Raw genomic sequence first — 10,894 nt, 5'->3', positions numbered from 1 at the left:
CCAAGGAGTTGGAATTTGCTGCAGAGAGTGGTGCATGGCAGCATTGGTAGATGTGGTGGATGAATTGGCCTTTTCTCCTTTCCCCCATCATTCCAGGTTCATTCCTGCCTGAGGACTCCTGCCTGCCGAGCTCTCCTGGGGCTTTTAAAAATTTTTATTTTTGAGACAGAATCTGGCTCTGTTGCCCAGGCTTGAGTGCAGAGTGCCATCTTGTTTCACTGCAACCTCTGCCTCCTGGGTTCAAGCAATTCTCCTGCCTCAGCCTCCCGAGTAGTTCAGACTACCGGTGTGTGCCACCACACCCAGCTAATTTTTTGTATCTTAGTAGAGATATGGTTTCACCATGTTGCCCGGGTTGGTCTTGAACTCCTGAGGTCAGGCAATCCACCTGCCTCAGCCTCCTGAAGTGTTGGGATTACAGGTGTGAGCCACTGCGCCTGGCCTCTCCTAGGGCTTTGAATACCTGCCTCCTTCCTCTCATTTGGGTCTCTGCTCACCCACCTGCCACTGAGTTCACCCCTGATCACATAGCCTCTGCCTGTTCCATCATCTCTGCAAGATCCGATATTTCTTTATGTGTTTATGGCCTACTTCTCCTCACTGGAATGCAAACTCTTAGAAAGCAGAGATCTTATATATCTCGTTCACCTATGCATCCTTGGCTCTCATCGTGAGGATCATGGAGAGCAACAAATATTTGTTGAGAAAGTAAAAGAACAAGGACAGAGTTGTCGCAGTGGAGATAGATTAAAAAAATACTGAGAGGCTGGGCATAGTGGCTCACACCTGTAATCTCAGCACTTTGGGAAGCCAGGTGGAAGGATAGCTTGTGGCCAGGTGTTTGAGACCAATCTAGGCAACATAGCAAGATCGCCTCTCTGCAAAAAAATTAAAAACCATTAGCTGCGGTGGTGGTGCACACCTGTAGTCCCTAGCTGTTGGTGAGCTGGGGACTGGAGGGGCAGAGTAGCTGTTTGGGTATCAGGTGGGCAGTCACACCCCGCCCGGCCGGCTGGAACGCGGGTGGGGGCGGGGCGCTCTGGCTACTTGTCCCTAGCTACTGGGGAAGCTGACGCAAGAGGCTCTCTTGAGCCCAGGAGTTTGAGGTTACAGTGATTGCCACTGTGCTCCAGCCTGGGTGACAAAGATACCCCAACTCAAACAAAGAAATATTGAGGAAGTAGAATCTTATTCACCTGTTCTGGTAGGGAATAAGGGAGGCGCGCAGCCATCCCGGGTTTCTGGCAAGGGTTGTGGGTGAGCAGAGGGGACAGTTACTGGGCCCAGAGGAACAGAAGGAATCAGCACTGGATGCTCGGCGGTGTCCAGCCTAGTGGCTGAGCTTGTTGACATCCAAGCTGCAGTCTGGCTGAAATCACGACCCTGAAAGTGGTGTGGAGAGGGATTGTTTGACCCTGACTCACTGCCTCTCCCTGGGCCAACCCTAACAGCTGTGTTACCCTAGGAGCTCCCCGCTTGTAGCCCACCTTTGTCTTCATAAATGAGATCAAAATAACCAGAGCTCCGTTTCTCCGGTGACTGCGGGGCGTAACTGCAGGGCTGACACAGGGCTGCTGGTGCTGGGTGATAATGTCGGAAAGGAACAGCAGTTGATGGTTGACGCGGTGGGGGAACTGGCCCAGGAACCCTTCCAGGTTAAACGACGCCTCCGGGCCCCGCACTTGGGACGTCTGCGCACCGGGAGGGTTTTTCTCCAGCCGCCGGCGGCAGCGAGCGGAGCCTCGCCCACTGAATCAGCACGCCCTCCCGGCTGGCTGCTGAGTCAGGCCTGCGGAGCCGGCAAAGCCGCAGGACCCGACCCAGGCGCGCTCCGCTGCCCTTCAGGCTCGGCTGGAGGTCGAGTCCCTGCAGCCGGGGCGACGCGCCGGTGGCTGCGTGGGGACAGGGGGTGGGCGTCTCCCATCCTCACAGCCTACACCCCGGCCCTTCCCCTGAGCCCGCCTGAGGTGCAGTGTGAGCCAAGCAGGAGCGCCGGGGAGGGAACAATGACATGGGGAGGGCGCCGGGTTAGGGGTCAGGATCTCGACCGAGGGCCTCCTAGTGGGGTTCTCGGGGGACCGAGATGAGCGCACGAACCTCGCGGGCCTGGGAGTGGAGCGCGGCGGGGGCCCAGTGGTGGCGGCCCAGTGGTGGCGGCCCAGTGGTGGCGGCAGCGGCCGGGCCTGCACCTTCCCCGGCCGTATTCCGGTCGGGCCCACAGCCGGCGGGAGGGGAAGCCGCCCAGCGCTCGGTCGTCACGGCTGCGGCGTCGGAGAGACCCGGGCCTCGTCGCCCACCGCCCGCGCCACGCCCTGCCCCGAGCGCCCCGTCCCGTCCGCGTTTCAGCCGGGAGGCCCGCGGGGTCCTGCACCATCACCCTCCTCCCTGTGACCGCCCACCTGATACCCAAACAGCTTCCCCGCCCCTCCAGTCCCCAGGTCGCCGAGCGCTTCCAGGGAGCTACCCAGCCTCAGTTTCCCCGGACCCGGGCGGTGCGAGGGGCAATGACGTCATGCCGGCGCGCGGCATTGTGGGGCAGGGCGAGGCGGGGCACCGCGGGAGCAATACTGAGACGCCATTTTCGGCGGCGGGAGCGGCGCAGGCGGTCGAGCGGGACGGGCTGGGTCGGCGGGGCTGCAGCTGCGAGGAGGAGCGGCGGGGCTGCGCTTGGCGACCGAAGGGACAGCGCGCGGGCGGCCGAGGATGCTGCGGGGCGGCTGCGCCGGCGCCCCTCGCCAGTGAGCGCTGTTCCGCGCCTCAGGCGGCCGAGGCGGGCTCGGCGCGCAGTTGCTGCTCGGCGCACGCGCCCGGCGCTCCTGGTGCTGACAGCGCGAGAGAGCGCGGCCCTCAGGAGCTGGACGGTGAGTCCCCGGCGTGCGCCCCGGGCCGCGGCCCCCTCCTCATCCTCTGCCCTGTCGCCGCCCCGGGCGCAGCTCCGTCCCCGTCCGGGTTTGGGTCCCGGCCCCTCTCGGTTCCCACCCCCGGCTGCGCTGCAGTTCACCGCCCCTGCTGGTCCGCGACCCCTTGCAGGTTCAGGTTGGCTTCCCCTCCCCGGCCCCTTTCCCAGCCCCGGCTCCCGGCGCCGCGCGTCCTCCCCATTGGCGTCCCACTGCAGGTTCCGGTACCCGGTCCAACCAGGGCCCCGCCCTGGCCCCGCATCCCCGGCTCAGCCCTGCTGCGGCCGGCGGTGGCCGTTCCTAGGGACAGCTGCGGACCCCGGGAGCCCGCGACAGGGGAGGTGACCGCCCCGGGATCGCGGCGAGCGGGGAGGCGGGCGGCCCGGCGGGGCTGCTTTGTCCGATTCCTCCTCTTTCTTCCGCCCCCGCCTCTCGCGGCACCGCCCTGAGCGGACGCGCCTGTCATCCTCGCGGGCGGCGGGGGGCCCGGTCCCTACCGAGAGTCGACTGCACCTCGCCTCCTTGGCGACCCCTTTTTTTTCAGTAACCAGATGCGAGACGTTTCAGGCGACCCTGTTCACCTAGGCTGGCGTTGCTCCAACTAAACTTGAAGCAACCCCCGTCCTGGGATGCTTTTTCGGTGTAAAATTGGGTGCACCCTTTTCCTTAAAAAAATTGAAATAAAGCGTTAAAAAAGTAAAGTCTATGCGTGATGGAGTGGATGGTTTTATAACAACATATGTAGGTCATTTCTAGGCATATTTGTATTAGGATTATTGCTGCCTGTTGTTTTATTAAGAATTTACATATTAAGCGTTTGAAAAGGAATGCTACAAAAATTTTTTTTTTTTTTTTTTTTTTTTGTTATTTATTTGAGACGGAGCCCCTCACCCAGGCTGGAGTGCAGTGGCGAGATCTCGGCTCACTGCAACCTCCGCCTTCCAGGTTCAAGCGATTCTTCTGCCTCAGCCTCCCGAGTAGCTGGGACTACAGGTGGTCTTCGTCATGCCTGGCTAATTTTTATCTTTTTAGTAGAGATGGGGTTTCACCATATTGGCCAGGCTGGTCTCGAACTCCTGACTTTGTGATCCACCCGCCTTGGCCTTCCAAAGTGCTGGGATTACAGGTGTGAGCCACCATGCCCATCCAAAAAAAAAGATATTTAAAAAAAAGTGAGAACAAAAAATTTGAAATACAGTATTTCAGGTGTTCTTTAAAAGGGCAGTTGGATCTTTGATTCTTTGCATTAAATTATAAGGTGTTTTTTTCCCGTACAGCATGACTAAGCCATTGATCAGAATCAGCTCAGAATACATTGCACTAGTTTAGTGAAAAACACATATGGAAACTGGAATGACCTCCTTAAGTTCCCAAGTTACATTACTATCATGGTCTTGCTTCTTTCAGGGATTGTCAACAAGCCTGTTATGGTGAGAAATTTGACCTGTTCTGTTTGCTAAATATTTGTGAGAATACAATGATACTAAATCTGAAGTGTATTTCAACTTGTTTGGAATTCCGTGTGGGAGGGTAGGCACTGTAAAGAGCCAGTGTCTCTCCAAGTCCTCAAAGAATGCAACATCATGTTGCAGTTGAGCCTGGCAGCCCTGTGCTGGCACTGAGTGCTGTGGAGGACCCAAGTGGTGACCTCTAACCTTACTGCAGCCTTGGCACACCTCACCTTACCTAGCATTGTCTTAGAAAAGCATCCAGACATGCACAGGAGTCTGGATAGTGTTTATCTCCAGCAAGGGGAGGGAATGACACTGGGGAGAGGCACACAGTATCTTAAATATTTCATAACAAATAACTACGGTCATTTATACGTTTTTAAAATTTATACTTTTTTTTTTTTAAGACAGAGTTTCACTCTTGTAGCCCAGGCTGGAGTGCGATGGCGTGATCTCCACTCACCACAACTTCTGCCTTCCAAGTTCAAGCGATTCTCCTGCCTCAACCTCCTGAGTAGCTAGCATTATGGGCATGTGCCACCATGCCTGGCTAATTTTGTAGTTTTAGTAGAGATGGGGTATCTCCATTTTGGTCGGGCTGGTCTCAAACTCCTGGCCTCAAGTGATCCACCTGCCTTGGCCTCCCAAAGTGCTGGGGTTACAGGCATGAGCCACCTTACCCAGCCAATTTATACATTCTTTTTTTTTTTTTTTTTTTTTTTTTTTGAGACGGAGTTTCACTCATGTTACCCAGTTTGGAGTGCAATGGCGCGATCTCGGCTCACTGCAACCTCCACCTCCTGGGTTCAGGCAATTCTCCTGCCTCAGCCTCCTGAGTAGCTGGGATTACAGGCACACACCACCATGCCCAGCTAATTTTTTGTATTTTTAGTAGAGACGGGATTTCACCATGTTGACCAGGATGGTCTCGATCTCTTGACCTTGTGATCCACCCGCCTCAGCCTCCCAAAGTGCTGGGATTACAGGCTTGAGCCACCGCGCCCGGCCTCAATTTATACATTCTTAAGCATGTTTCTCAATGTTGGAAAAAAGTCAATGTGTCACTTTCTGTGTAGGGCCATAAACTATCTTAAAACATACTTACAGAAAAGGAAAACTAGACTAGAAAAAAGATGAAATGTAGGATTAGTATAACTTGGAAACAGTAGATAAGTGGGATGTTAGAAAGCAGTATGTATGTATGTATGTATTTATTTAGAGATGAGTCTCGCTCTGTCACTCAGGCTGGAGTGCAATAGCTTGATCACTCACTGCCATCTCTGCCTCCTGGGTTCAAGTGATTCTCCTGCCTCAGGCTCCCTAGTAGCTGGGACTGCAGGCACCCATCATCACACCTGGCTAATTTTTTGTATTTTTAGTAGCGACGGGTTGACTAGGCTGGTCTCGAACTCTTGACCTCAGGTGATCCACCTGCCTCAGCCTCCCAGTGTGCTAGGATTACAGGTGTGAGCCATTGCGCCTGGCCTGAAACCAGTATTTTATGTAACAAACAAGTGATCAATAATATACTGAAACGAGAGTATTTGGGAAGATTTAAATGTCAAATTTCAGGGCATAGAATAAAAATGACAAGCAAATTAAGACTGCAGACACTGTTCTTTTTTTTTTTTTTTTTTTTTTTTTTTTGAGACGGAGTTTCGCTCTTGTTATCCAGGCTGGAGTGCAATGGCGCAATCTCGGCTCACCGCAACCTCCGCCTCCTGGGTTCAGGCAATTCTCCTGCCTCAGCCTCCTGAGTAGCTGGGACTACAGGCACGCGCCACCATGCCCAGCTAATTTTTTGTAGTTTTAGTAGAGACGGGGTTTCACCATGTTGACCAGGATGGTCTCGATCTCTTGACCTGGTGATCCACCTGCCTCGGCCTCCCAAAGTGCTGGGATTACAGGCTTGAGCCACCGCGCCCGGCCCCGCAGACACTGTTCTTAATATCTGTTGGGAACCAACTGAATGGCAGGTACTGTGCTGAGTAGTCAATGATATGTTGATAAAAGAGCCACTCTTGGTCCGGTGTGGTGGCTCATGCCTGTAATCCCAGCACTTTGGGAGGCCGAAGTGGACAGATAACCTGAGGTAAAGAGTTCAAGACCAGCCTGGCCATCATGATGAAATCCCATCTTTTTTTTTTTTTTTTTTTTTTTTTAAGATGGGGTTTCACCATGTTGGTCAGGCTGGTCTCAAACTCCTGACCTCAGGTGATCCACCCGGCCTGGCCTCCAAAGTGCTTGGGTTACAGGCATGAGCCACCACGCCTGGCTGAAACCCCATCCTTACTAAAAACACAAAAATTAGCTGGGCGTGGTGGTGCATACCTGTTATCCCAACTGCTTGATAGGCTAGGGCAGGAGAACCGCTTGAACTGGAGCGGTGGAGGCGGCGATGGAGGTTTCATTGAACTCAGATCGCGCCATTGCACTCCAGCCTGGGCAAAAGAGTGAGACACTGTCTCAAGAAAAAAAAAATGCTGCTGTCCTCTAGGAGCTCACAGGCTGGCCTGGATAGGTAGCACAGACCAGGTTAAAGGGTGTGATGAGCCCACTGAGGAGGTGATTCTTTGCAGAAGAAAAGTATAAATCATCTAGTGTCAGGGCCAGGGGGTGGGATTGGGATTTTGCGTCCTGTTTGGAGGCTATAAATCTGGAAGTCGTGCTGCTGTAAAGGGGCATGTTGGGAAGGGGGCGTAGGGGTGAGAGTGGAAAGATGAGGTTAGGAAAGGCCTTGAATGACTCCATACAAGGCTGCCTTCATTCTGAGGTTTACAAGGGAGGGTTGGAAGATTCTTTTTTTTTTTTTTTTTTTTTTTAAGACAGGGTTTCACCATGTTGGTCAGGCTGAATCTTGAACTCCTGACCTCAGGTGATCCGCCCGCCTTGGCCTCCAAAGTGCTTGGATTACAGGCGTGAGGCACCACGCCTGGCCAGGGTTGGAAGATTCTAAAGAGCCAGGTGACACTTGAGAAAGAGCAGAGGCAGTGGTGGGGCAGGTGCTGTGAACTGGGATGAGATTAGTTAGGAAGCCATTAACCCCAGCCGAGGACTGCAAGCCTCAGAACTAGGGCAGTGACAGAAGGAACAGAGAAGCTAGATGAGGGGCAGGGGCTGGGCTCTAAGGGTTACAGTGGACCTGGTTTGTGACTGATTGGATTGGGCTAAATGAGCTGCAGGGAGGACTCTTGCAGAATGATCCTGTGAAAACCTGAGTCAGGTCACTGTCACTCCTCTGCTAAAGCTTTTGTCAGTGTCCTCTGAGCACCCCACCCTCTTTCCATCTTCCTGCTTTGGCCGTACTCAGGCACTCCCAGGCACATCCGCAGTTTTGAACCAAACCAACTCTTCTAGTGATTAGCATTTCCTCACTTCAGCACATACTCATTAGCCTCTGCCCTGCCTGATTTTTCTCCTTAGCACTCCTCACTATGTAAAATACCATATTATTATTTTTTGAGATGGAGTCTTGCCCTGTCGTTCAGTGGCGCGATCTCGGCTCACTGCAACCTTCGCCTCCTGGGTTCAAGCGATTCTCCTGCCTCAGCCTCCCAAGTAGTTGGGACTACAGGCATGCACTACCATGCCCAGCTAATTTTTGTATTTTTAATAGAGAGGGTATTTTACCATGTTGGCCAGGCTGGTCTCGACCTCCTGACCTCAAGTGATCTGCCTGCCTCAGCCTCTCAGAGTGCTAGGATTATAGGTGTGAGCCACTGTGCCCAGCCAATACTGTATTATTTTAATCATTTTCTTTTTTTTTGAGATGGAGTCTTGCTTTGTTGCCCAGGCTGGAGTGCAATGGCACTATCTCTGCTCACTGCAGCCTCCACCTCCTGGGTTCAAGCAATTTTCCTGCCTCAGCCTCCCAAGTAGCTGGGACTACAGGCACGTGCCACCACGCCCAGTTAATTTTTTGTGTTTTTAGTAGGGACGGGTTTTCACCCTGTTAGCCAGGATGGGCTCGATCTCCTGACCTCGTCGTCCGTCCGCCTCAGCCTCCCAGAGTGCTGGGATTACAGGCATGAGCCACTGTGCACAGCCATCTTCTTGTTTTTATTGTTTGTCTCTGCTTACATTCATAATCTCCACAAGGGCGGGGAGTTTTGTCACTTGTATTCAGTGTCAGTGCTTGACATGTAATAGGCTCTTAATAAATGTTTGTTGAAGGAATGCATCTAGAATGACTTCCTCATCTGTAACTTGGTGACTCACTGCCTGGTGACGCTCACCCAAGGAGGGAGAATTAGAAAATGATGAGTTTGTTTTTGGATGTGTTAACTCTGAAGCGCTTGTGGGGCAGCCAAGTGGACTAGTGGGCAGTTAGAGATACATGTCTGGTCCTCGAGACAGAGGCTGAGGCTGGAGGTAAAGATTCCAGAGACCGCATCATATTGTCGAGCCAGTTGGGTGTGATGTCCACCTGGTAGAGATGGTGAATGATCTAAGAGGGAGAGGGCCCTGGGAAACCAAGAGGAGAGAGATCAGTATCAAATTAGCTAAGAAGTCAGGGAAGGGTTGGACTGATAAGTCTCTATTGGATTTTGCTTCTAGGAGGTTACTAATGACCTTTCAGTTTTTTTTTTTTTTTTTTTTTTTTAATATAGTTATATAGAGACAGGGGTCTCACTGTGTTGCCCAGGCTGGTCTTGAACTCTTGGACTCAAGCCATCTGATTGCCTTGACCTCCCAAAGTGTTGGGAGTACAGGCTTGAGCCATTGCACCCGGCTTCAACCTTTTGCCTCTTACCCGAGAATACTACCTCCTAAGGACGGAGGCTATTTAGAGATGACCTGCATTTGTTCCCCCAAGGCATCCTTTGTTGCATTGTACTCTGTAGCCTCTTAGTATGCTCATGGATCAGAAATGAATTATGATTTTATTTTAGTTGTTTTGTTGTTTTTTTTTTTTTTTTTTTTAGATGGAGTCTCACTTTTTCACCAGGCTGGAGTGCAGTGGCGCGCTCACTGCAACCTCCGTATCCTGGGTTCAAGCGATTCTCCTGCCTCAGCCTCCCAAGTAGCTGGGATTACAGGCGCTTACCACCATGCCCAGCTAATTTTTTTGGTATTTTTTTAGTAGAGACGGGATTTCACCATGTTGGCCAGGATGCTTGATCTCTTAACCTCGTGATCTACCCATCTCGGCCTCCCAAAGTGCTGGGATTACAGGTGTGAGCCGCCGCGCTCGGCCGATTTTATTTTAGTTTTAACTAATTTTTGTAGACAGATGAAAGCAGTTTTTTCATCTATGCTTTTTGAATTTGCAAAGTGCTATCTGAACTGAAAACAACAAATATGGAGCAAACATGTTAAGCTGAGTTAATGTGCATATGTGAAGTAAGTTACTTCCTTGGTTCTAAAATGTCTCAGTTACCTTCATTTAAACCATGGATTGTTCCCTGACTTCAGTTGCATAATATGAATTTATGTTCAGGCCTCTCTGAATTTCACTGTACTGCTACTAAAACTGATCAGAGTGATGTTTGCATTGTTCCAGAGGAAGTAGGTACTGTAAACCTCGGGGTTGTGGTGCATGTCTGGAGTTTCCGTTACTAGGAAGGCTGAGGTGGGAGAATCACCTGAGCCCAGGAGTCCAAAACTAGCCTGGGCAATACAGTGTGACCTTGTTTCTTAAAAATATAAATAAATAAAAAAGGGGAAAACAGTTACTGGCATTCTACTGTTGAGGAACCTTGACCTCCTGGCCTCAAGTGGTCCTCCTGCCTAACCCTCTTGAGTAGCAGGGACTGCAGGCATACACCACCATGTCCGGTTAATTTTTAAATTGTAGAGATGGGGTCTCACTCTGTTGCTTAGGCTGGTCTTAAACTCCTGGGCTCAAGTATTTCTCCTGCCATGGCCTCCCAAAGTGCTGGGATTACAGATGTAAGCCACCGTGGGTACATTCAGTTTTGATGTATTCATAACAAGGTACAGCCCAGAAACTTCCTTTAGGTCCCTTGTCAATCATCAGTCATTGCCCCTCCAAGCAACACTGATGTGGTTTCTATCACCACAGGTTTAGTTTGCCCATTCTAGAATTTCATATAAATGAGGTTATATGCTGTATATTTTTTCCATCCAGCTTCTTTCCTTCAGCATAATATTTTTGGAATCTACTGGTTACATCAGTGGCATGTTCCTTTCAGTTCCTGTGTAGTGTTTTGTCATGACTATGCTACGGGTAAGCCATTCTCCAGATGCACGTGCACGGGCTGCTCCTTATACAAAACTCTGTGAACACACATTTTCCTTTCTTTTTTTTTTTTTTTTTTTGAGATGGGGTTTGCCCAGGCTGGAGTGCAGTGGCGTGATCTTGGCTCACTGCAACCTCAGCTTCCTGGGTTCAAGTGAGTCCCCTGCCTCAGCCTCTCGAGTAGCTGAGATTACAGGCATGTGCCACCACGCCTGGCTAATTTTGTACTTTTAGTAGAGATGGGGTTTCTCCATGTTGGTGAGGCCGCTGGTCGAACTCCTGACCTCAGGTGATCCACCTGCCTCGGCCCCCCAAAGTGCTGGGATTACAGGCGTGAGCCACAG

At 51.6% G+C, this 10,894-nt stretch overlaps 1 protein-coding gene across 2 annotated transcripts; it reads left to right on the top strand.

Annotated features, from left to right (window-relative positions):
* The first annotated feature begins 2,398 nt into the window (after positions 1–2,398).
* Positions 2,399–4,746, top strand: LOC116545870. Of its 2 annotated transcripts, none has more exons than XM_032272293.1 (2): positions 2,399–2,861; positions 4,305–4,746. In XM_032272293.1, exons 1-2 carry the CDS (start codon positions 2,513–2,515, stop codon positions 4,355–4,357), a joined length of 402 nt encoding a protein of 133 aa, XP_032128184.1. In that variant the 5' UTR covers positions 2,399–2,512; the 3' UTR covers positions 4,358–4,746. The 2 variants fall into 2 exon arrangements, with proteins under 2 accessions (XP_032128184.1, XP_032128185.1); XM_032272294.1 differs by lacking the exon at positions 4,305–4,746 and adding an exon at positions 3,442–3,585 and having other exon boundaries at positions 2,421–2,861.
* Positions 4,747–10,894: the final 6,148 nt, after the last annotated feature.

The sequence above is a fragment of the Sapajus apella genome, unplaced genomic scaffold, assembly GCF_009761245.1.
Source record: "Sapajus apella isolate SASKATOON/1434 unplaced genomic scaffold, GSC_monkey_1.0 scaffold414, whole genome shotgun sequence".
NCBI lineage: Eukaryota > Metazoa > Chordata > Mammalia > Primates > Cebidae > Sapajus > Sapajus apella.
This window is presented reverse-complemented; position numbering and strand designations above follow the sequence as displayed.